Source organism: Balaenoptera musculus, chromosome 9 (assembly GCF_009873245.2).
Source record: "Balaenoptera musculus isolate JJ_BM4_2016_0621 chromosome 9, mBalMus1.pri.v3, whole genome shotgun sequence".
In the NCBI taxonomy this organism is placed as follows: Eukaryota; Metazoa; Chordata; class Mammalia; order Artiodactyla; family Balaenopteridae; genus Balaenoptera; species Balaenoptera musculus.
This window is the reverse complement of record NC_045793.1, coordinates 89,978,629-90,003,341: the sequence shown is the minus strand read 5'-3', so window position 1 is coordinate 90,003,341 and position 24,713 is coordinate 89,978,629. Positions and strand designations below refer to the sequence as shown.

The 24,713-nt window shown below is 47.5% G+C and overlaps 1 protein-coding gene across 4 annotated transcripts in view; it reads left to right on the top strand.

The window, feature by feature from the left end:
- ATXN7L1 (ataxin 7 like 1) overlaps positions 1 to 24,713 on the top strand; it is a 233,906-nt gene that overhangs the window by 84,569 nt on the left and 124,624 nt on the right. For 3 of the 4 annotated variants that reach the window (XM_036863172.1, XM_036863170.1, XM_036863171.1), the window contains exon 3: positions 254 to 358. In XM_036863172.1, coding sequence (XP_036719067.1) covers positions 254 to 358 — 105 coding nt within the window. Of the gene's footprint in view, positions 1 to 253; positions 359 to 24,016 lie in introns of all 4 variants that reach the window. The other variant, XM_036863173.1, reaches the window with a different exon arrangement.

The following is a 24,713-nucleotide window of genomic DNA, read 5'->3' as shown; positions in this document are numbered from 1 at the left end:
CCAACCCCGCTGACCAAACCAACAGGGGTAGCCGCCTGTTTGCAAGGAAAATAAAGAGGGGTTCTCTGAGGCACGGGCTTCCCTGAGAGTAGGGAGCTGCATTAGGACAAACTGCGTTCCCTTTCGTAAAGATGATTGGCTTTCTGCGCGTCTTGTTTGAAAAACTGTCCTCGAGGAAATGCCAAGAAGAAACCGTCCACCTTCTGAGACGTGGTTGCTTTTTCAAAACAACCTGTTTTCCTTTCCCCCACAGATATGCACTTGTTTGGCCACTACCCAGCACACGACGACTTCTACCTCGTGGTGTGCAGTGCCTGTAACCAGGTCGTCAAGCCGCAGGTCTTCCAGTCCCACTGCGGTAAGTGGACTCCTGCAGCGGCCAGTGTCCGACGTCAGGGAGGCACCGTCCCCTGTGGTCTGGCCCTGGGTCTGTCTTAGCCCAAGGCCATGGGTGAATTCCTCCCGGGGCTTTACCTCTGCTCCCAGGCTGCCTGTCTTAGGAGCTGCAGTCCTTCTGCCGACACCCTCACTCCTGCCGGGACACCAGAGAGAAAGCCTCCCATTGTTTAGGTAGATAGGTGGTGGCCTCTGCAGATGACGAAGGGGAGGGGCAGTGGTGGCTCGAGCAGTCCCTCCTGCAGCCTCACAACCTGCCATTGGGTCCCCCTGAGAGAGGGCGCGGCGGAGTCTCCCTGTATGGACACACAGGAGGGGTGGGTCCCGTGTGGGACCACTGGGCTGCTGCCCCCAAGAAATGCGTGTAGCAAAGCCACAGGTTCAGCTTCTCCTCTTCCAAGAATCATCCTTGTTAAAAAAAAGCCAGGCCTGTTTGGGAACTCACTTTCCCTCTGTATCTTTACATCCTTGAAGTGAGAAATTCCCTTCAGCTGTTCCACAGCAAATGCTGGTCTCCTTCAGTGCAGGTGCTGTGTGGACTTACAACAGATAACCTCCACGAGGCTGCTCCCCTATAGCAAATAAACAGCTACTGACCTGAGACAGGAAGTGACTTAACCTCTCTGAGCGGAGGTTTCCTCTCTTCACACGGGGCGTTGGACCAGCCAATTTCCAAAGTTGTCATATGCTCTGAGTTCCAGAACAGTAGTTCCCAGTCTTTTGGTTTAAACTCTCCTCTTTTTTTGTTGAACGTAAAATCCAAATGCCCTTCTTTACTGTTAAATTTCAAAGCACATTAAATATTGTGCCTAAAAAAAAAAAAAAAATCAAAGCAATTATAATATCAAATACGCTTTTGCAAATTACGCGCTTCCCCTTTCTCACGCTCAGGATTTCTTATTTTACCACAGTCCCGCAGTTATCACCATTCTGTAATAAACAGGTATAAAATAAAAGGAGATGAGCTTATCTAAGCTCTCTAGTAAATGTATTTGGGACTATAGAATAGTTATATATATCCTAATATCACTTACGAATATGTATATACGTATATGTCATTTACATAGCTGCATATATATGTATAACCTGCGTCTGTGTGTAAACTCTAGGTGTGTTTTGTGTTTATAATACATAGAAAGAGAATCCAGGCTTCTGAGACTTTCTGACCTGCACAGGCATAGAGGCTCCTAGAAAGTGCCGTAAAAAGAGCTCTGTTGAGAGGCCAGGTCTCCTGCCCCTCCTAGCAGCCAGCTCTGTGACTTGGGGCTACTTGCTAAATGTCTCAGTGTTTGGTTTCCTCGTTTCTTCCACGAGAGATGACTTCCGCCGCCGCTTCCAGCTCTAACGTTTTCGTTTCTGGTAGAATGAGCATGAAAGAGCAAGTCGTGTGCTGGGCACGAGCTGATCTTCTTGCCTGATGCTCTGTAGCAAATGACCCTTCCTTCTCCTCGGAGGAGAGAAAAGGTCAAACCTGTCCCAGGGAGACTGTCAGAGGCCCGGCGGTGGTGCTACCAGCTGGGGTGACAGGTGGGGAAGTCAAGAGCAGAGCAGTGGCAAGAAGATCCCACCCAACTGCTGGGTCAGGGGGTGACTGTGGAGGCCCCGTGGCCCCTGCTTCTGTTTGTCTCATGAAGATGCCAAAAGGGATCGTCATTCATTCATTCATGGGATGTGCTGCTGTTCTGGGCACTGGGGCACAGCAGTGAACAAGACAGACAGAAATCCCATAAGCCGTCAAAACCTCCTCTGGGAACTTAATTCACTGGCAGGGTCTCTGACGGCAAGAACCTAAAAGGGACCCGGGACCCCACTGTGCCCTGCAGAATTCCGCCCAAGGCAAGGCCTCATCTAGCCAGCGAAGGAGGCTTCTGGGGCTCGGCTGGGCTCAGACACGTGCCTCCCTCGGTCCTAGGCCTTTGGGTGCAAGAGCAAGTTGAGCTTAGCGGGAGAGCCAAGGGTTTTGCGGCCATCTCCTGAACGGTGGCAGTAAATTAGCTTGGGGGTTTGGGGTTACCGATCTCATGCCCCGAAGCCCCGCCTCCATTGAGCTTCTTGCTGAATCAGCTGACAAGCAGTGGTGGGGACATGACCACATCTCAGCAGATGGAGGGAGACCCCTAAGCCTCCCTCATCTTCCGGGTGTGTGTCCCGCGGACGCGCAGCCCGCGTTTATCAAGGGCAGGAGAACACGAGGCAGAGCTCAGAACCAGAGCAACACTCCGGGAACAGTGAGGACTTCTTAGTTGCCCTAAAAATTCCTCCTATAGTGTCATGGTGTTTCCTTTTTCGCTCTTTTACCTCCTACGACTAGCCTCGCTGTAATCAACAAGTTAACGAGAGTGGCGCTGTGCTAAGTGCCGGGCACTCTGCTATATGCTTTCTTTATCTTTGAACACGTAATCCTAATGCTCTCAACACCCCCATGAAGTAGGTACCAATGTTACCCCCACTTTGAACGTGAGGAAGTAAGGCTTAGGAGTACCTTGCCCAGGGTTGCAGAGCTGAGCAGGTGTAAAGCCTGATTCTGAACGCAGGCCGTATCGCTCCAGAGCGAGGGAGGTGCGTGCTTCGCCCGCTTGCTTAGCCATCGTCCCTCACTGCCTCCCAGCGTGGGTCACACGCCCTTCTTGTCCCGGCCCGAACTCCAAGGCCTGACCCACTTGCCTTCCAGGTAGCACGTCATAGTACAGGACTTCAAACTTGATCTTGTTAGCAGCAGAGCTTTCTCTCAAACGGAGTCTCATCTGTAGAACCCAAATATGGAGATAGATGCACAGCAGAGCCAAAGAGGTTGAAATTGGGGTGGGTGCTCAAGCTCCACCTCCCTGGCCTACTCCTGGCCTCTCAGCCCGCCAGGGCTCCGCAGAACAGCATCTGAAGTTTTAAAATGGACAGAACATGGGCTTTGGAGGCGGGCAAAGCAGTTCACATGACTCCCTCACTAACTGCGTGATCTCAGGCCGGTAGCCTCCTGTCTCTCCACCTGGTCCGTAAGATCGGTGCGCTGCCCGCCTCGGGGGAGTTGTTGGTGCAGAATGACTGGCGAGAGGCGCCTTCCTGCAGGTACACCCAGAGCATGCGTTCATTCCTCTTCTCCCCGTGCCATCTCCCCATGGCCAGCAGCTGGACGCCATTCATCCCTCTTCATGTCCATAGAACTGTGTTCTCCAATGCCTCCCACCTTCTGCCGTGCACTTGACTTATCTGTGGACTGTCTCAGCACGTCCACCAGCTTCTAGGATCCTCTCAGGACTAGGGATGTACCTTTTCAGCTCTGTATTCCCAGCACCTAGAAATGAGTTCATCATCACCGGCCGTGGCCCCGGGAAGCAGAGCTGAGGTGCGGTGGGAGGGACACAGCCCAGGGTCCAGCACACCTGGGGCCAGATCCCAGCTTGGCCTCGCCCAGCCCTTAGACCCTGGACTTGTCACCGTTTTAAATGACAGGGGACTGGACTCTGTGTTCTCTTGGAAACTTGCTCATTCTTAGCACCTGTGATTCGGCTCCTGATTTTAAGGATCGTAACATATCCAGAGAGATGGATGCATGGCAGCCTTCAGGATTTCAGTGACCTGGTTAAGTTAAATGAAAAAAGGGTGTGTGTGTGTGTGTGTGTGTGTGTGTGTGTGTGTAGGCAGTTGGATCTGAGGACTTTGGAGGTTGACAGTAATGTGAAACAGTGAAAGCCATTGTGGAAAAGTCATGAATTTTGGAGTCAAACGGACCCAAGTTACTAGCTGTGAGACCTTGGGCTAATTACATGACCTTTCTGAGCCTCCTTTTCCTCTAAAATGAAGGCGATAGTTCCTGCCTTGCAGAGTTACTATGAGGAACAGAGATAAAGTAGTTTCCTGGCACATAGTAAGGAAATAAAGAAAGGGTAGCTATTATTGTCAATAAAGTATGGCTATTTTTTATTAAGTTGAATGTTTCTTATGAAAAATGGGAAAACCAATTCAGTCAAGTGCTTCCTGCCTTCGTTTCTCTCTCTGTCTCGGGGGATGTGTGCGCAGAGGTCAGCCTGCGGACTCTGGCCTGTGATTCATCTTCGGCTTCCCACACTCTTGAGGCAGGACTTGTTGGCCTGAAGATGATTACATTGCCAGGAGTTCTGAGGATCTGCCTTTATGAATATGGTTTACGTTCACATGGGCCCCCAGTGTCAGCTCCTTTTGGAAACACCATGAAGCTCCCAGTGTCTCTCTGGGGTCCCTGCCGAGGTCCATCTGGCCTTGGCCGCCTCCCCGTATGGGGGTGATGTGAAGCCCCGCTCCCAGGACTGTCTGCTTTCCTGTTGCTCCTGACTTTGCGCCCCAAGCTGGTGTCCCAGACGTAAAAAGTAGGCATGCCCACTGCTCAGGAGACCCTCCGCTTGGCGTAGGGGTAGGGGCTCCCTGCAGGCCATTTTCTGTGCCGCCCTATCTGTGTGGGCCCCTTAGGTCTGTTTCCTCTGTACAAGGGCCCTTTGGATGCTTTTTAAACCTCTACCCAGGAGATCTAGGATTTGGAGGGATTGGTTTGTTCCTCAAGTCCCTTAGGTTAGTTGATGAGGTTATTTAGGCGTAGAAAAGGGAAAAACAGAAAAAGCCTTGCCTTGGGCGTCCCGATCCCATTCAGCAGGCGTCCCTGTCTCTCATAGCTGTCCAGCCCAGGTTGTGGCTTGACGCACTGACACGATGTAGGAGCCTCGTGGTTGGGAATAGCCTCCCTGGGGTCAGTCTGCCTAGATTCAAGTTCCAGCTCTTCCACTTATTAGCTGTGTGACCTTGGGCAGGTTACTTTGCCTCTCTGTGCTTCAGTCTCCTTATTCTTAAAATGGGATCGTAGTTTATCTCGTAAGATTGTTGTGATGATTCAAGGAACTCGCATGTGGGAAATACTTAGCACAGTGGTGGAACAGAGTTTGCTTTAGGAAAAAAAAAATAGTTAAGCTATCATCAACCAAGTGATAAGCTACAGAGATTTATAATGAAATCTTTTCCAGAGAATATTCACTTATGATTACCATGGAGTGTGAGGGTGACATTTGTGACTCTTCCTCTTGTGTCAATTCTGTGGGTCCCCACCTCAACCCAGAGAGGGTGGTATTGCCGTTTCTTCCGAAAAGAATCCTCTGTGTGTGGTGTGTGCATGTGTGTGTGTGGGAGCGGGGGGGTCCCATCTGTGTCCACAAGCCTGTATACAAGCTCAAAACTAGGAGGCGCAAGATACCTGCAATGGAAACATATTTGTATTACTTTTAGTAGTTGCATACGTTTAATCAAATTGAAATATTATAAGTAAAGGGAAAAATAACAGGTAGATCCAAGCTGTGGTGTTGTAATTGGGTTGGGCATTTATGGAGTTGTATGATTTGCCTAAATGAAAGGAGTATGATTTTGTTTCTGTCCTTATCTCCTAATATATTTACGTAATGAGCTACCATGAAGAAGAGTTTCTCAGCAGCAGCACTCTTACCATTTGGGGCTGGATAATTCTGTTATGGGGGCGTCTTGTGCGTTGTAGGATGTCGAACAGCTTCCCTGTATTTTATCCACTGGATGCCAGAAGCAGCCCCCACCCCCAGTCATGACAGCGAAAACTGTCTCCAGGAATTGCCAGGGTCCTCTAGGCGACAAAATCGCCCCCAGTTGAAAGCCACTGCCATAAAATATAACCTCTTCATTTGTCCTATCATATTCTGTGCTTTTCTATATTTAAGTTTTTATCCACATTCAAATGAGTGTGTGTGCACGGGTCAGCAGGGTAATTTCCCCATCACAGTCATATTCAAAGCATAAAACAAGATACATTGCAGAAGTCCATAAAGTTGCAGTCCTCCCCACCTTCCCACCTTTTTTGATTTTGATTCCAAAATCAAAAAAGGGGGGAAAATGGCAAAAGAAATAACCCATCCATATGCACAGATCCTTCAGAATTTTCCAGCCACATTTGGTGCTCACCCTCCAAGCAGAGAACTATGCAGCCCCACACCCCATCCATCAGACAGAGATAATCCTTGGATGTCACTGCTACTTAAAAAATATACATGTTAGAACCAAAGAACCTAGTTGTCACTCAGTAGACAAGAGAGGATTAATTTTTGTCCCTCTTTCTCAGAGAGGGCTTTTTATTCCCTTTTCTGATTATATTTTTGAATGCCCTTCAAGTAGCTGTTTTGCATGTTGATGGTGATGCAGTAGAATTTAATGAACTGTGAGCTAAAGCAGAGGGGCTGAGCTGCAAAATAAATGAGTGACAGCAACTGGCTGCTGGAGGCTGTTACCTCTGTCCGTCCCGTCCACATCCAGATGCCGATGCTGGGTGGGTACCAAGGGCAGCAGAGCCCAGCAGTGCCACACATGGAAGCCTCATTAATGAGGTTCCAAGGTTTCCTGCAATTGTTCTTTTTCTTTTGTCTATCTCCGGGTGACCTCTGGTTGAGGAGGAAACAAACCATTTGTGCTTCGGGCGCCCTAGAGAAAGTCAGTCCCTCCCAATGTCAGTGCCCCTGGGCTTCCCAGGTACCATCACCGGCTAATTATCCTGCCAGAACTTCCTTTCTGAAAGTGTAGATTGCCACAGAGCAGGGCTGGAGTTTTTGGTCAATTAAGTTGAATTTGTTTGTTGAGATTAAATTTCTGTTGTTGTTATTGTGAGTTGTCTTTTATGAGACTAGATTATTTATACCAGAGATGTATAAAATAATTAAAGTAAATTGGTCTCATCAAACATATTCTTTGTCATGTCTGACAGTATTAACTAATAAGACTTGGCAAGAACGAGTGAATCTGTGCAAACTTGATTTTGTTAGTGGGATTCTTTTTTAACCTTAATTTGATGAATGGATCCCCGATCCAGAATTAACTCTTGGCTTGATATATCTTTCGGGCTCCTTACGATCAGAAACAGTGTCTGCTGTTCTTTCTTCTTCTTTCATCTTTCCATAGTCCCTGGTAAAGTGCAGTCAGTCATACGACAGATCCTAAGGAAATCCCTATAATAAGAAAATCCCTAAGGAAAAAAATCACGGACTAACAAATGGTTCTGCCTTAAATCAAGCATTACAACTGAAAGAATCTACAATAAAGTGGGACCACATTTTGCTCCACTTCAAATGTTTGTATTTTGAACTTACTGCTGCTCAAATTAGAATTAAAGGTGTGTCTAGAACATAGCAGGCTGACCTGGTCCCAAACCCTGGCTTTTCTTTTTTCTCTGCTAATGGCAGACAAAAATACCAAAAACAACAATAAAGCTAATGTACTTATTGAGCACTTATATATGCTAAGCTTTTTGTTATTTAATCCTATTGCAACCCTAAGGTGCTATGGTCATAGTATTCTCATCTCACAACCAAAGACAGGGAGACTCAGAGGATTTAAGAAACTTCCTCAAAATCAGGCTGATGTAAGTGGCAGAACCAAGATTTCAATCTATGTCTGACTCTAGATCACTTTAACCACTGTACTGGTTCAATGTTTTGGATCTCAAACTCCCTGCAGCAGTGTAACTACACTTCCATACAGAAAGGTTGTTTTGGTCCTCTGTAGGATGCTGGAGACTAAATGCAGTGCTTGGGGGCACCTGAGCTCCCTGTTTCTTTCTCATCTTTCTAACCTACGCCACTGATCTTGTCTGCTTGTTGGCTTAGGTAAAGAACTTGGGCACAATTTTTTTTTTTAATAAATTTATTTATTTATTAATTTATTTTTGGCTGCGTTGGGTCTTAGTTGCTGCGTGCGGGCTTCTCTCTAGTTGTGGCGAGCGGGGACCACCCTTCGCTGTGGTGCGCGGGCCTCTCATTGCGGTGAGTTCTCTTGTTGAGGAGCACCGGCTCCAGGCGTGCAGGCTTCAGTAGCTGTGGCTCGTGGGCTCTAGAGCGCAGGCTCAGTAGTTGTGGCACACAGGCCTAGCCGCTCCACGGCATGTGGGATCCTCCCGGACCAGGGCCCGAACACGCTTCCCCTGCATTGGCAGGCGGACTCTCAACCACTGCGCCACCAGGGAAGCCTTGGGCACAATTTTGAGGGAATTCAGAAAGGAGGAATAAATCATTTACAGTCCACGTTTTGAGAGCCACAGCATTTGCATAGACCTTTAAATATCAAAAAGTAAAAAGAAGCAAGCTTGCAGAAGAGGTGGAGTGTGTACCACCATCAGTTCTGTCTTTAGTCTCTTGCTCATCTCCAGCAAATGAGCAGATCCATGAGACGCTCCCCCCGTCAAACAGTAGATGGTTTCCTCTAAGTTCAATGGAATTCCCTTTTCTTGCATGTTTCTGTGAACCAGGTAAAATTTTACAAGTAAACAAACCAAGGACTTCCCTGGTGGTTCAGTGGTTAAGGGTTAAGACTCCGTGCTTCCACTCTAGGGGGCATGGGTTCAATCCCTGGTCGGGGGAACTAAGACCCCACATGCCACGTGGTATGGCCAAAAAAAAAAAAAAAATAGCAGATATAATGGTTCAGCTCAAATTTAGAGATAGATTAAGAGGATCTTCATAACTTTAGTATTTTTTTTTTACTTTAGTATTATTGAATTCATCTTTAATTGAAAAAAAAAAAAAAAACTTATAGTTATAATCTCATTCAAGCCTATTTCTTGAAGGCTGAATCTCTTGGATTACATTCTCCAGAGTCACATAGCTTTGATTCGTTAATTTATTTAAAAAATATTTATTGAGCACCTACTGTATGCCAGGCATTGTTCTAATGCTGCAGATACAGTGGTGAATGAGACAAATAAGAGTGTGGGTGTCTTGAAGCCTGTGTTCTGGTTGGTTAAATAATGTATTGATAAACAGTAATGCGATCGAGCCGTAGGTAGAGCACACCAGGCGAGGTGTGTTTGAGGGCTTCAGAGAGGTGGCGGGGACCACTACTGTAGAGCCGTGTAGGGCAGAGCCCAAAGTTCGGGCTTCATTCTAGGTGTGGTGAGAAAACATGGGAGGACCCTGTGTGAGGGAAAGACATCATCTGGTTTGTGTTTTTAGAAGGTCACTCTGGCTGCTTGGAGCCTGGGAGACCTCGTAGGGACTGATGCATAGCTGTGAAGGTGGATAACAAAGGATAAACTTGAGATCTATTTCGGAAATGTAGCTGACAGCATTTGCTGATGGATTGAGGTGGAAAAGGGAGAGGTCAACATTTAGGGTTAGTTAGAAGGGGAACGGCCAGTGACCTGGTAGGAAAAGCAGCAGAAGATGACAACATGGGAGCCAAGAGAAGAAAGCGTTTTGTAGAGCCAGTCAAATGCCAAGCGGTTGAGTGAGAGGAGAAAAGAGGTTGCTAGTTGCCACCAAAGGCTGCTGTTGACCTTGACAATAGCCATTTTAATGTCTTTGGATTTTATTTCCAAGTACGGATGACTTCATTTTTACATCACTGATAGACCTCTTTTTAGGCTAGCAACACCCTAAGTGTTTTTCCACATTTCTGCTGAGCTCAGCTACCACCCGACTAAATTGTCAGCTGGTCCCTGTGCCCCCTGCATCCCCCCGTCCGATGGTACCAATCACGGTGCCGCAGTCACCTGTGAGCACTAGGTACTGAGCTCCCAAGCGCTGAGGCTGTGTCTTTTGCATCCCCGAGTCCCAGCCCGGAGCACATTTTCTGACTTGGGGCACAGACAGAGAGAAAGAAGGATTCTTCCAATCCCAATTCAAGCGCTCTTGGCACTCCCCACGTTACCGAGGTTCACATATATGACCGCCATTGCAAATGCTCGTTTACTTATCCACCCCTGTTGCGTGCACATGCGCGCGCACAGACACACACCCCCTCCACCCCAGCCTAGGAGTTTCAAGGAGCCCTGTCATTTTGCTCACCATTGTGTTCCCTGAGTTAACACGATGAATGCTGGATCTACGATTGGTGCTCAATACACTTTTTAAAAAATGAATCTTGGAAGAAAGGAGGGAGAAAGTGAGCATGGAAGGAAATCGGCTTCCCAGTTGTGAGTAAGCCAAATTCCACGGGTAAGCGAGGACATTCGTTCAGAAGATGTTGCTCCTCCAAAGAGAATGACCATCTCTATTCAGGTACAGTTGGAGAGGTGGATGCAGGGGAACCGTCCTTCCTCACTGAGCACTGGTGAGGCTGCTCCTTTGATCCCTGACCACAGCTGAGTTCTGGAAGGCTGACACTGTAACATGACCCCCGGCTTCTGACTCATCACTGGCTTGTCCTCGCTGCATGGGCTGCTCCATTCCATTCCTCCGAGCTGTATCAACCGAGAAAAATTAGGGGAACAGCCATCTCTTTATTTAAATCCGAGCAAAGAATGTTGCCAGCACTGATTCAAAAGGTCATTTTGGAGTTGTCCCCATCCGAAGCAATGAGCAGAGCAGGGTTTCCGAAGCAGTGTTCCCTTCCCATAGTAGTGCATCTGTGCTCTGAGAGCTGGAGTTTGGGGGCACACACACGCTCGGGAAAGACCACATGCCAGATTACCCTCTGGAGGTTCTCGGCAGCTATTAGCCCATCAAAGCACTCAGAGGTCTTGCAGTAAAAAACAAAAATGCGCCTCTTTCGATTTGGAGTCCCATCGCTCTTAATTTATCAGAGTTCAGCCACGTGCACTGGGTGATGATGATGATGATAATAATAATAATGCACTGTTTTGGATTAATAATGCAGTCCCACATACAAGCCCACTTCTTCATCTGGTGTCCAAGCAGAGAAACAAAGCTCCTTTCCAATCCTGGAGGAGAAACTGGCCATGAAGAGAGCCCGCTATCCCCAAACCATGTCTACCGTACTTTATGAGTGGAAGGGTTTTCAAGGGTGGGCTTGATTATCCATCCTTTTCACCTCACGCCCTAATGCTAGAGCCCAACTCCCATCCAAACTGCCACTCCACCATCACAGTTTTCCTTGTGGAAGAGCATCTGGAGTATTCGCTCAGGGAGCTGATTCTGAGTGCTTTGCCTGGGGTCACTGAGAGGTCCCTCCCAAAGTGTCACAAACCAGGCACCGCGTAGAGGCTCACCTTGGGGCTGCGGGAGTGGGGGGGCGGGGGGCGCAGGGAGTCTCTAAAGAAGGTTCCCAACCCTATTGTTTCTAAAGTCCAAGTGCTTCTTCCCATATCATGTGTATATTTACTATGGCAGGGGTTTTTTTTCTCTTCTGGAAAAGGTGCTGGTAAGTTGATGTGGCCTCTTACAGTCGGTGGCATCCTGGAATTGAGGAAATCCTGTAGTGCAGAGCTTGCCCAAGTCCTTTCCTTTGGTCTTTCATGGGGCCAGGCACTACTGAAAAATGAGTGCACATTGGGGAATTGCTGTGTAGGAGGTGCATGGGAAATAAATACATCCGGGGGAAAATGTAAATCGAGGAGAGTAAATGTTGAAAGAATAAGTAAACAATTTCACTATGATGAATCTTCCTTCACGTGGAATGAATAATCATTTTTTTTCCCCAGAGAAAGCAACTCTGGTCTTTGTTTTACAAAACTGGAACTATGGATTTCTGTCTAAGGTTTGGTTTCTGACTAACCCTGTTACTTGTTTGTTTATTAGCATCGTAGATGCTTTGCTTTTCTCTCCCAGGAATTATTTCTTCAAATTCCTGAGGCTTCTCCAGAGATGCATTTTTCTCAGATGAGTATGGCTCCTCTGGTGCGGTGGCTGCGATTTTCCGCTCGTCTCGCTAAGTGGCTGTCCCCACCCCGTAGGTATCCCTCTCAAACGAGCCGCCTCCACCAGGAGCCCTGCTGCCCGGTCCCCAGCAGTGAGGTCCCATTAACACCAGCCCCGACTGACCCCTGACTCAGTGACCTGCATGACAGTCAGCTCTAGGGCATCGTCCGATGGCGGCACTCTCTCCAGGTGCGTATGAATTAAGTCACCGGAGCATTGTAAGAGGCAGGACCTGGACAGCATCTCTGAAAATTCTTGTGCCACTTTTTCAGCTGCCCGTGTCATGTGCTTACCACTGTGACACTCACCCGAGGGGGTGGTTGGTGGGAAGCCTCTGTGCTGACGACACACCTCTGCCTCGGATACCCTTTGATGGGGGGCAGTGTTGGTGATGTTTGAGAGGGATTGGGAGACCAGTGAGGAGGCCCAGGGCAGCGGGGGTCCCCTGAGAGCTGCCGCACTCTGTGGCTTGTGTGTGAGCCAGGGAACCACGGGGCTGTTTTGACCAACACAGGTGCCTGTGGCACAGGCAGAAGAGCTCTGGTCCTCTCTTTTATTTTCTTATTACTCCACCTGCCCCGCCCCCGCTGGCCCACAGAACTTGCAGACCTGTCATCAATGTGATTTGATCAGTATCACCCCATCCTGCATTCTATTCTTTTTAGGTTGTTTGGTGTTTTTCTCTTTAATATTTCTTTCATTATTCGGCCAGCACTGGAATTGTGTTGAACTGGCAACACAGTCCAGAGGAAGTGGTTGTTTTGGGATTGGTTTGGGGGGATTTCTCAGGGGGACTGGGGGACTGCTTTCTACCCCAGGGACACATGGACCTATATTTTTCTTGTGTGTCTCCTGTGCAGCATTCTGCGATCATTTTTAAGAAGTGCTTGGCCCTGTGAACAGGCAGACAGAAGGTCTCATGTAAACTGTTAACTACAGAATTTGCTCGGTTCCAGGACCCTACTGATTGTAGGATGCCACATCAATTGAGTAGCACCTTTTCCCAGGTGACTAGAGCACTTCTAGGACAGTCTCTGCGTCCAGCCAGTAGTGGCTGGCAGCAAGAGATGGGTATAGTGTAGTAGAATAGGGCACAGTCTGGGGAATGAGCCAACGGCAGCTTCTGGTGCTGTACGACTCGGTTGTAATTAACCCACGCACACCCCTTCTTTTCTTCCTGGAGTCAGGTACTTCACCTTCCCTTTGGGTTAGAATTTATTTCAAAGTACAAAATAATGAAGTTAAACGGCTTGGGGAGTTTCCTGTTTCTGGTGATAGCCGTGACAAATGTCATATAAATTAACCTGGTCCCATAGCAACTAGGCCACACATAGAAAAAAAAAAATCACATCATTGCCAAGTAGTAATTGAGGAGCATAGTTTTAGTTTCCAAATGTAAAGGGTGGTGGGGGGGGGCCCTTACTCTTGTTTTATTTTTGATTTCTAGTTTAATTTGTGATGGCCAGGGAAAGTTATGTTACCCGTTTTATAACTTAGGATATCTCCTTTGTGATCATGCTTTTTTTTTTAATGTGTCATATGTTATTAGAAAACTTGTATAATCTCCTTTTATGTGCAGGGTTCCATATATTAATTGTTTATTTTGTTATTCAAATCCTATTTATCCTCACCATTTTTGTCTGCTTGGTCTATAGTTTCTGAGAAGGGAGTTTTAAGTCTCCTATGATGGTTGTGTGTCTGTCTCTCCTGAAATTCTAATACCTTTTGCAGTACAATTTTCAGGTTGTGCTATTGGATACATGTAAGTTTATGACTCATGTCATTTTAGTGGTGGAGTCTTCATCCCTATTAATGCTTTTGCCTTAGGTCCTACTTTATCTGATTAACATTGCCACCTAATTTTCTTTTGGTCAATGTGTATTTGCCTTATCTCTTTCCAATCTTTTATTTTCAACCTTTCTGTGTCATTTTGTTTTAGGTGTCTCTCTTGTAAGTAGTATATAGCTGGCTTTTTTTAAAGTCCAATCTGATAGTGACTTTTAATAGGTGAGTTTTATCCATTTACATTTATTGTGATTACTTTATATATTTGGACTTATCTCTGTCTTTTAATTTGCATTCTGTGTACCTTGCATTTTATTTGTTTTTGTTCTCCTTTCCTGCCTTCCCTTAAATTAGCAAAGTTTTCTTAACCGTCTTGCCATTTTTCCCTCTGCTAGCTTGGCCGCAATAGATTTTATTTTATTTCTTTATCTATCTCTTTAAATCTATCTATTTATTTAGTGCATTAAGTTTTCAACATGTATACTGAACGATAATTTTTTTCTCATAAAGAATACAGTTGTTCAGGATCTCTGTCTTCTCAAACAACATAGATTTTTACATACATATCCCACTTAAAGTCAACTGGTAATTACAACAAAGAATTGAAATCCTGGCTCAAAACATTGCCATGCGTTCTCAGCCTCCTGATTCACAAGAGGATTATGATTGATTTATAAAGCATGAACTTTCTGCTAATTCACTCTGTTTTACACCATGAGGTGTTTCGGGTCATATCTCTAGTTCAGAGTGATACATTCATTCCCAGCTCATAAAAACCTTTCAAGTTCCTGAAAATGTTCTGAAGTAGGATTGGACAAAAGAGAGGTCAGAATCATTCAGCCCACTCTTAGGACCTGTTCCCATAAATCCTGTTTGTCACTTGTCATGATTTCCAGTGTGAAAATCAAGGGGTTCGTCCCTGTTAACACCTGCTTACTTATCCCTTGATGCCCCAAATTTAATGTACATATAAGCCCCCTGGGGGGTTCTTGCTAAAATGCAGATTTGAATTCAGCAGGTTTGTGTTTCTAACATGCTCCCAGGTGATGCTGGTGCTTTTGGTCCATGGACCACACTTTGAGGAGCAAGTGCTTAGAGAATAAAATGTAGTTAGTTAAAAGTGGGGCTTCGGCTCCAGGTCAAGGTGCCTTGATACTTCACGGAACAGCAGATTCCAGAAGAAGCATTTTCTTTGAATTGATGGGGTTCAGGATCATTTGAATTTTGAAGATATCCTTAAGGCCCTGCAGAGCCCTCCCACCCCTCTCCTGGCCCAGAGCCAGAAGTAAGTGCTCATTCAGACCCATGCAAAGTCCCTCTTACCTCCTTCCCACTGGAGGTCAGCACAGCACATGCTTTGACTCTCAGGCTTGTCACTGTGTCATTTAGATGTGACTCTGTGAGTCAGTGCCCCGAGGAAGAGCCTGCCTGGGGCCAGGGGCAGGCTTCCTGGTAATTTATGTCTAAGACAAGCTTTTAATAGAGATACACTTTTAAACAGTAACCAGGAAAAAGGTTCTCTCTTCTTAACGGGTACCCATTTATAGGACTCAGCTGTTGAAGCTCAAGGGTAGCATTAGGCTTAAGTTTAATCTTCTGTATACCGTAATTTACAGCACTGAGTAAAGCATTGTACGTATAACTATTTCAGTCATTTGCTATGATAAATAGCTATTGCTTTTGGCGGAACAGAAACGCCATCTCTGCTTTCCACTTATGAATACTGAATAGTCTCAGGCAGGCTTTTGCTGTAAGTTTTTAAAGGGGAAATCCCCACTGATCACATCTCCTCAGTGGCCCAAAATGTCATTTCCCTGCTGTGTGCACCAGTCATTGCTCGATCCAGATGGCAATTCTGCAGCACACGTGTGTTCCTGGTGAATGTTGCACAGGGCACGCCCAACAGCTCCAGGTCCAAGCCCTGCTGAAGGCTGCAGTTTTGCACCGAATGCCTCGAGCTGTTAGGTAGGAGATTTAGCTAGTGGCAGGAAGCCACCAACAGGGATCAGGGATCTATCTTAGAGGTGATAATGCGGTGCAGGAAAAATAGAAGGGGTGTGAGTCTGTTGGATTCCTGACAGTGAAAAGATGGTGTCAGCTAGGGAAATTGAAACTAATAGGGACAAAAGGAGAGGGGAAATGCCCAGGCTATAAATCTCTAGGGATAAACTCTTTAGGAACTCAGAGACACACATGCTTTCCACCGGACTTCCCTTAGTTCAGATACTTTATTCCCTGCCAGCTGGGAGGAGGCAAAATGGATATTCAAATATGACGCTCAGGTCGAGTGACCAGTTTGTCCCAGAAATCCAAGGCCAAGTTGGCTGGTTACCCTAGACTCAGGCTCCCAGAAATCCTCCCAGTTTCTTTCCCACGGACGACCTTTCTGCACCAGAGGGACTGAAATCTTCAGACTAGCATTCTTTGGTTTGTCTCACATGTATGAGTACCCACCGGGTGCTCGTTAAGTACTCCAAGTATCGCACTGGATGGTGAGATAAGGACTCAAGGGCAAACATGAGCAGAGATGGTGAACGAGTCAAACAGCGCGCTCTTGCCTGCTTTTGAATCCTGTGACGTAGACGGGCTTCCGCGGTCGCACTCCCAAATGCCACTTCTCAGCAGTATGTCTAGAAGGTGATTCCTTTGAAAACAGAGATGAGAGACTTCTGTTCTCACTACCGCCTTTGGAGGGTGATCATATATCTTTAGAAATATCTACAGCGTCTTTACGAAGCACTCTCTCATGGCGTGTTCATTTTGATTTGAGTAACAACTCAGTAAGGTAGACTGCTGGGGGCTGGCTTCCCAGATTTGGGAGCTCAAAGAAGTTTAGCGACTTTCCTAACGTCACACAACCGATAGGGGCACAGCCGGGACTAGTCCTCAGGACTCCTGATTCTGACCCCAGGGCATTTGCCCTGAACAGAGACCCCAGTGAAAAAAATGCACAGCAACCACCGAAGAGTGTGTCCACGCTTGGAGGCAAATTCACCTTTATGAAACTTCCAACCTTTGTAGTTTCTAATTCCAGGCTCCGGGCAATGAACATATCCTCTGGCTCTCTCGTATCTCTTTCACCTGGGATCTGAGCTTTCTCTAATAACTATTTGAAAAACACAGTCTTACAGTGTTGACTCTGAAGGACTATTATTCAGTCTGCCTATAAGGTTATGATCTACCTTTCCATTTCTTGGCCTGAGGATTCCATCAGAAGAAGGTCACGGTCATTTCAGCAGACACTGAAGGCGGTTGGTTGTGTTCTGCATGCGAATAAATCCGCTCAGCATTCTGATTAGTTATAACGGGTGATGAGAGAATTGTGCAGACTGAAAACTCCACATATGTGTTTCATGCATGTAAGCCTACTAATGAGAGTGGGTTTTGGCAGAAAGCTAAGCATTGGTGTTCCTGCCGCTGGACCTTAGAGTTGCTCGTTGGTATTCTGGGAACTGGAGTGCAGACACAGATACAGTACGACTTGATCTTGAGAGCACCTCTCACTCCCAGGCCTTCGATACGTTTGTTAAACAGGAAGATGAGAGAAAGCAGTCTGGAGAGAGGATTGTATAGAAGTGGCTCAAGAGACCTGGCAGTTTAGGACTCCTTGGAAACCTTGCTGTGACCTCCCACCTCTCCTTGCCCATCTGTGGAATGGGCATGGTGACTGCGCTCCAAGGTTATTATTCCAAATGATAAACTTGAGAACGCCTTGGCATGTGACTTGTGCTATAAATACTCCTCTCTGCCACGTGGAAATAAGGAGTTTTCAGCTGAAATGTATAATGAGGTGAGGCAGGGAACGTCAGTCCCTGGCAGCAGGAGTGTTGCCAGAGGTGGGAGGTGTGCGGGGAGGGGTCCAGATGCTCGCCTAAGGAAGGAGAACAGAGAGACCGTCTGTGAAGCATCTGGGGGCATCATGGTGGAATGTTCAAAACAAACAAACACAGAATAAGCGCTTGGATGTCTGGCCTGAACTTTGAAACCAGTCAGGGGGATTGGAGATGAGCCCTGTGTCTTTTCACGTTGCAGGCTCTGTGCTCCAGCTCCGGGCATCCACTGAATCCAGAGGCCTGGGACGGAGAAAGGCCTGGCCTAACCAGGACCCACGTGGGCTTCAGCTGCTGTGTTGGAAGGCGGGTTGTGTTGGAAAGGTAGCAGCAAGGGGTTAGCGCCAGCCAGAGCCTGAAGCCAAGCTGTCTGGGCGTGACTGTGGCTCTGCCACTGACCAGCTAGGTGACCTTCAGCCAAAGCCTCAATCTCTCTGTGCCTCAGTTTCCCCATCTACAAAATGAGGATAATATTAGTACCTGTCTCAAAGATTGTCAGGAGGATAAAATGAGTAGATACCAGCACAATGCTTAGAATAGGCACCTGGCATCTGTATATGTCAGCGTAGCAAGGCACTTCTCCAGCCTTGCGAATTCCAGCACATGGCAGAGAAGAAACACAAAGTGGATGGGCTGAGGAACGTTCACCTCCAGAGGACTGAGTGTATCGACCATGAATTATATGGTCATTCCCAGAGAGGAAGCATCAGCTGGAAAGAAGGAAGACGGGTCACAGCCAGAATGATGCCCAGCCTTGGCTGGATCACCGGCTGTAAGCAGAGGCATGGTGGAGGGCTCGGGCTATGCTCGGGTCTTGAAACCATCTTGAAACTCCAATGTGCCTTCTCCCTGCTCCCAGGGAAGTTGGAAGCTTGGGGTGGAGGGAGGTCTGTATCCACAAAAGCAGATTCCAGTGGCCAGTATCCTAGGAATTTTTATCTCCTTATCTTGCACAAGTCAGTCTTTCCCAGAGTCATTTGCTGATATTGTATCTCTGCTGTAGAATCCTACAAAATCATTCCCCTGTTATCTGTCTGCCTCAACATGGGGAAAAAAATCCCTCTCATCTGGAACTCTTGTCTAATGCCTGCCATCCTGCCTGACAGCAGTGTGTGGGCAGGTCTGCTCTGTGCTGTACACAACTTCAGAATGACTGGATTTCAGGCTTTCAGAGCAAGTGTCTTTAAATCCACTGGTGAAAGGAGACAGCAGTCATCTGCCGGTTGGCGTTTGCCAAAATGTGGCCTCATAGCAGGATGAAGTGATGGCTGCTGGCATGAAACCTGGTTCCCCCTGGGAGTACACCCAGCCTGAACAGCTCCTTTAAAACCAGAAACAATTTGTCATCTTTTGATTCTCTTCCAGCGCTGTCCCTGTCACAGGTAGATAAATGAGGCGGCGTATGGGTGTCCAAACGCAGGATCATCTAATCCCAGCGGTTTCCTGTGGAGCCATCACTCCGTGAGGGTGGAGAGCACAGTGGGATGGTCCCCAGCTTCGGGATTGTTACCATAAGCAAATTTTTTCCTCGCATGTGCCGTTTATATGCATGAAGTGCTTTCTCAGAGTCTCCCAGCCTCCAGCGTGCCATCAATAGGTGTGTTCCCCATTTCAGAATCCTGAAATAAATCATAACACTGGTAAGCTCAACATCTCATGTCTGTAGTTCCATGGAATGCCAGTAATCAAATCAGTGTCTCAGCAGAAGCCAACAAGCACCCCTGAATTAGAGCTAAGGGTTGGACTTGATGTTCTAAAAAGCCTTGATTACAGAAAGCCGATGGTGAAGGAGGATGTATTTGGGTTCACCTCAAGTTGCGTGCTCTGTATGTGGCTTGAAAGATACCTGCGTGGTTTTCTACACAGCCCACGTGGACCTCAGATTTTCTCAGCTGCGTAGAACTAAAGTCACCAGGTTATTCCCAAGAATGCAACAGGCAGAAGCGGTCTCCTGGTGCCTCTTAGTTGCCCCGTGGGTGAGCCGTGGCGCCCCCGTAAATGAACGCTAGGCCTGTGTGGTGGATGAACTTGGCTGGCCGGGGCAGGCCTTGTGCTCGCGTCAAGGGGCTGAGTGTGTTACTGGTCCAGCCAGACAGCTTTGGTTTCTTCTGTGGCCACCAGTCATACCTTTCACCCCTGCAGCAGCTGGGTTCACTGGGCATCCATAGTCCCAAGGGCCCAGGCTTGGCTGGATTAACTCAACTTCATGCCTAACCACAGGAAAGTTATCTGCCCCAGTAGTGTTTCAGTGAATCCTTGAACGTCACTGAAGCAGCCTGAGAAAGGAACAGATGTGGAGCGTCTTCTCAAAGCTAGATCTGCTGAGCATCGAGCAGATTCTCACACAGGCCACGGGTGCTGGTGACCAGGAGGAGTTTATGGCCAGCTCCTCATGATCCAGGGTACTGAAGGAGGAATGTAGCGTGAACTTCAATGTTTAAAAATAAATCCCCCGGGGCTTCCCTGGTGGCACAGTGGTTGAGAATCTGCCTGCTAATGCAGGGGACACGGGTTTGAGCCCTAGTCTGGGAGGATCCCACATGCCGCAGAGCAACTAGGCCCGTGAGCCACAACTACTGAGCCTGCGCGTCTGGAGCCTGTGCTCCGCAACAAGAGAGGCCGTGATAGTGAGAGGCCCGCGCACCGCGATGAAGAGTGGCCCCCGCTTGCCACAACTAGAGAAAGCCCTCGCACAGAAATGAAAACCCAACACAGCCAAAAATAAATAAATAAAAAATAAGTAAAAATTTAAAAAAAAATAAAAATAAAAATAAATCCCCCAATTGAGCTTTAGCCAGTGGTTCAGACGAGCAGTCTTCTAGGGGAGGGTGTATTTCCTTTTATGTTCCCCCAATTACCGAGCAGCAAAATGACCCAGTGGGGCTTCGACTACAGCACAGGGATAATCTGCGTGGGGTTAAAGATGGGTCTGGGTTCCTGTTCCTGCCTCTTCCAGCCTCTGTTCTTCACCTGTAGACCTGTTTGCTGCATCTACTTTATAAGGTTGGGAGGATCAAATGAGTTAACAAATGTAGAGATATCGAGTCCAGTATAGGAAGCACGATACATCTTAGCTCTAAGGCTGAATAAGGCATCTACTTACAGAAAAGAGAGGAGGAAGTGTGACCTCATGGAACATGATGAAACCACAGAATGGCTTGTTCGTTAAACGACAGGCACAAAACTAAGTGAATCTTTAAGGTAGTTCTGCATTTCATTCATGGTGAGATCACATAATCTTTTTTTCTTTTTTTTAAGCTAAAAAGGCTGAGCCAGCTGTACATGATATATTAAACCCACACATTTACTTACTTTAGAAAAGTTACTATTTTGAGAGTATGATCATTCCTGGAAAAAAAAAACAATTTTGGTGTGCCTCCTGTCCATTGAAAAGACTCTTTACATGTAAAGAGTGGTTCCATTCCTTGGATCAGTGTCTTCGAGTTCTGCTCTCTTCTCACGCTTTGTCACAAAGAGAGGGAAGGGAGGACTGTGAAATCCTTGAGGAAGGAGTTCCTTCCAATTCTGCTTCATCGCCCCAGAGTGTCTGGAAATAGTAGGCACTCAGTCAACGTCTTATGAATGAATGGATGAATGAATGATTTAGATATTTAATCCCTTAAGTCAGTGATATTCAGCCTTTAGCCGTGCATCAGAATTGTTCCTTTGGGGTGGTGGAGGGGTTCGTTTAAATACAGGTGACTGGGTCCCACCCCCAGAGTTTCTGCCTCAGTGGGTCTGGGGTCGGGCCCAAAGAATTTGCATTTCCGCCAAGCCAGCAGGCGATGCTGACGCTGTTTCCCCGGAGCCGTACTTTGAGAACCACTGCTTTGAGGGCCACTCCGCTTCTCCGAGCCTTCCAAAAGTGTGACATCTATAACTGTCTGACCTTGCCCCGTAAACTGAGATATAAAATTGCTAGGGTTTGATCAGACGGAAGAGCTGCCTGAATATTTTTTTATCAAAACTACATTGTGCCTCTTGTACGATTATGAGAGAAGCGAGAATGGGATCTCCTCCTCCTTTATGACCGTGGCAGGACACAGCCAGCGGGCTGGGGTAGCGGGGCGCACCTTGCAACATTTAAGCCAGATTATATCTCCATCCAGTTCTGGAATCCACACTTAGTGTCAGATGCACTTAACTGCAAAGTTGAAATGAGACATGACCTTTTGCAGAAGCTGCAGATGGGCAGAAAGGGTACAGGAGAGGCGCATATGATACACAAGGGAACACGTTATTTTGGTTATCTTGCAAAGTCTTTTCCTGCTGCCTGTCGGCCTAAGTAAAGTCATTAAGCCCCACCGAGTTCACAAACGAGGGAATTGCATAGCCTGTGGAAGGCTGCTCTCTGCAAAGAGTCATTCTCCTAATGCCACATGTCACTTTGGATCGTAGGCAAGGAGCTAGAATTCCAAACCCAGGCCACAGGGGAGCTCCTTCCTTCCATCCCCCTCTTGTCGGGAAAGAGCCCTTGAGACTGTGGGGACCCACAGTAGAGGCCGGGGACAGACGGTAGAGGGTACCAGAGGGACATCAGACTCCCTGAACAGAAAGGAGATCAAGATGGACCTGAGAAAAGCATTGAAGGGAGGGAGGGGGACCAAGGCCTTCCTCTGAGGTAGTGAGAGTGTATTAGTAACCTACTGCTACATAACAAGTGACCCCAACATTTAGCCACTTAACACAATAAATATTTATTGTCAAGACGTGGGAGCAGCTTAGCTGGGTGGTTCGTGCTCAGGGTCTCTCGTGAGGTTGCAGTCAAGCTGTCTTCCAGAGCTGCTGTCATCCGAAGGCTTGGCTGGCGCCTGAAGACCCACTTCCAAGGTGGCCCGCTCACCTGGCTGGTGGCAGGAGGCCTTGGTTCCTCACTCTCAGTACCTTAGCCTCCCCACAGGGCTGCTGACAGCATGGCGTTCACTGCTCTCAGAGCCAACAACCTGAGGAAGAGGAGGGGGAGTCAGAAGGCCATTTATGACCTCTTCTCAGGAGTGACACACTGTCAGCCGCTTCTGCTTGATGCTGCCCATTAGAAACAAGTCACTAGGTGCAGCCCATAGTCTTGGGGAAGGGAATGAGTCTCCACCCTCCTGAAGGAGTGCCACCACAAAGAGAGAGCCTCTTCATCCTCCTCTTGCTGGGCTCAGAAAAGCACAAGGGTGATTGGTAAAGGATCTTTGGTGAAAAACGGTGGGAGGTCCTTTTAAAAGGACCCCAGAACGGGCTGTGGGACTTTTGCCTGCTTGAGCTGAGGACGGGTGGTAGGGGAGGGGAAAAGGCATTGGGAACTCTCTGAGGGCTTTGAGCCCACCATCCTGTAGGGGTCACGTGGGCCCCCTCTCTCTTGCTTAGAAAGGACTGAAGCCACCTCTGAGCCCCAAGGCTCAGGCTTGCTTCCAGAGAAGAGGGAGGAGAGGCTGGCTGCTTAGAGCCAACTCCGTGCTGGTGAGAGAGCGATAAACAGCCCTGTGCATCTCCTTCTAGATTCTCTGCCTGCCAGGTCCCCAGCAGGGGAAGAACAGGGATCTCAGGCTGCAGTGGTGTCCTGGAATAAAGAGGAGCTTCTGAGCTGTGCCTCTCAGGAAGGATATTTGGGGGGCGGGGGATGTTAGGAAGCAGGAGGGAGAGAAGCCTCGCTCTTTTTTATTGAAGTGATCCCACTCAGGACGATGGCTCGGTGCCACCAGGCATGACAGCGGCCAACCCTTTGTGGCTATGGCTCCTGGGTACCACACAGACACCCTCTCATGGGGGGCAGATGTTTATGTGGCCACCCCAGCTCTGTAAGTGGATTCCGCTTAGCTGTCTGCTCTTGAGGATGCCAAACCCTTGGTGGTCATGTTGTTCTTTGTCTCTTCTTATCTTCCCCATCATCCCCAGGGAATAAGCTAATCAAACTTGCTGATGATTTTACACTGAGAAGGAGATAGCTAATAACTTGGATGACAAGTATTAGAATACAATGTGATGTGGATAAATTGGGTCCATGTATTAAGGGCTATAAAATGAGATTCCATCAAGGCATGAATAATGGTGCCTGTGGAAAGGATTAATCAAATACCCCATTCAAAGGTATAGGAATTCTGGTCAGAGAGCTCCTGTTTAATTACACTGCTGACCGCACCGCCCCCCCACTCCATTCCCCCTGAAACTGCTTTCTACTAGGAGATATATGGAAAAGAGTTTAGAGGAAAGAATTGAAAAATTGGGACATACGTTTTGATAGAACAAGATCATGAAGACAGATTTAAAGCAACCAGTGTTTAATTTAGAAAAAAAAAAAAAGGCATTTGGCATGAGTAATCATTTACAAATGTCATTTCCAGAGGAGCCCTGTTGACACCATTCAGCAAATGCCAACAAAGCATTTACTTTCCAAAGGGAGAAAGCAAGACAAGAGAAATGAAGGCATCTTCAGGAATGGATCGGAGAATAGCCAAGCCATAGAGAAGAAGCAGGTTTGAAGTGAACAATGCAGAAGGTAGACTCAACTTCTGAAAGACCTCGGAGGACTAGCATTATCTGGCGAAGACTTCCTGGGAGAGGAGACTCCCGCAGAGCCCTGAAGTGTGGACAAGCTTCCACGTACTGCAAATTCGTGAGCACACTCTGGTGACAGGGTTTAGGGAGAAAATGGGCTGGAGCAGCTCAGGGGGCACCCGTGGGATTCGTCTCTCCATTTCCACCACCACCACCCTGGTCCAAGCTATCATCACCTCTCACCTGGACAACTACAGAAGCCCTCCAGCTGTTTTCCCTGCTTCCACTCTTGCTCCTCTACGATTCATTCTGCACACAGAAGTTAGAATCAAAGAAGTTAATCATGTCATTCTCTTAACTTGTGTCTACCCATTGCTCTGAAGCTTTAAAAGTAAAAATCATTGTCGTGGCTACAAAGTCTGCGTGGTCTGAACCAACATCCTGTGCTGGGCTCCCTTTCAGTCTCTATATGCCAGTCAAGCTGGCCTTTAAAATTTCAGCACATTGGGTCTCTCCTGCCACAGGGCCTTGCACGTGCTTTTCCTTCTCTGTATATGATTTTCTTTCATCCCCTCTTCCCAAAACTCTGACTTATCCT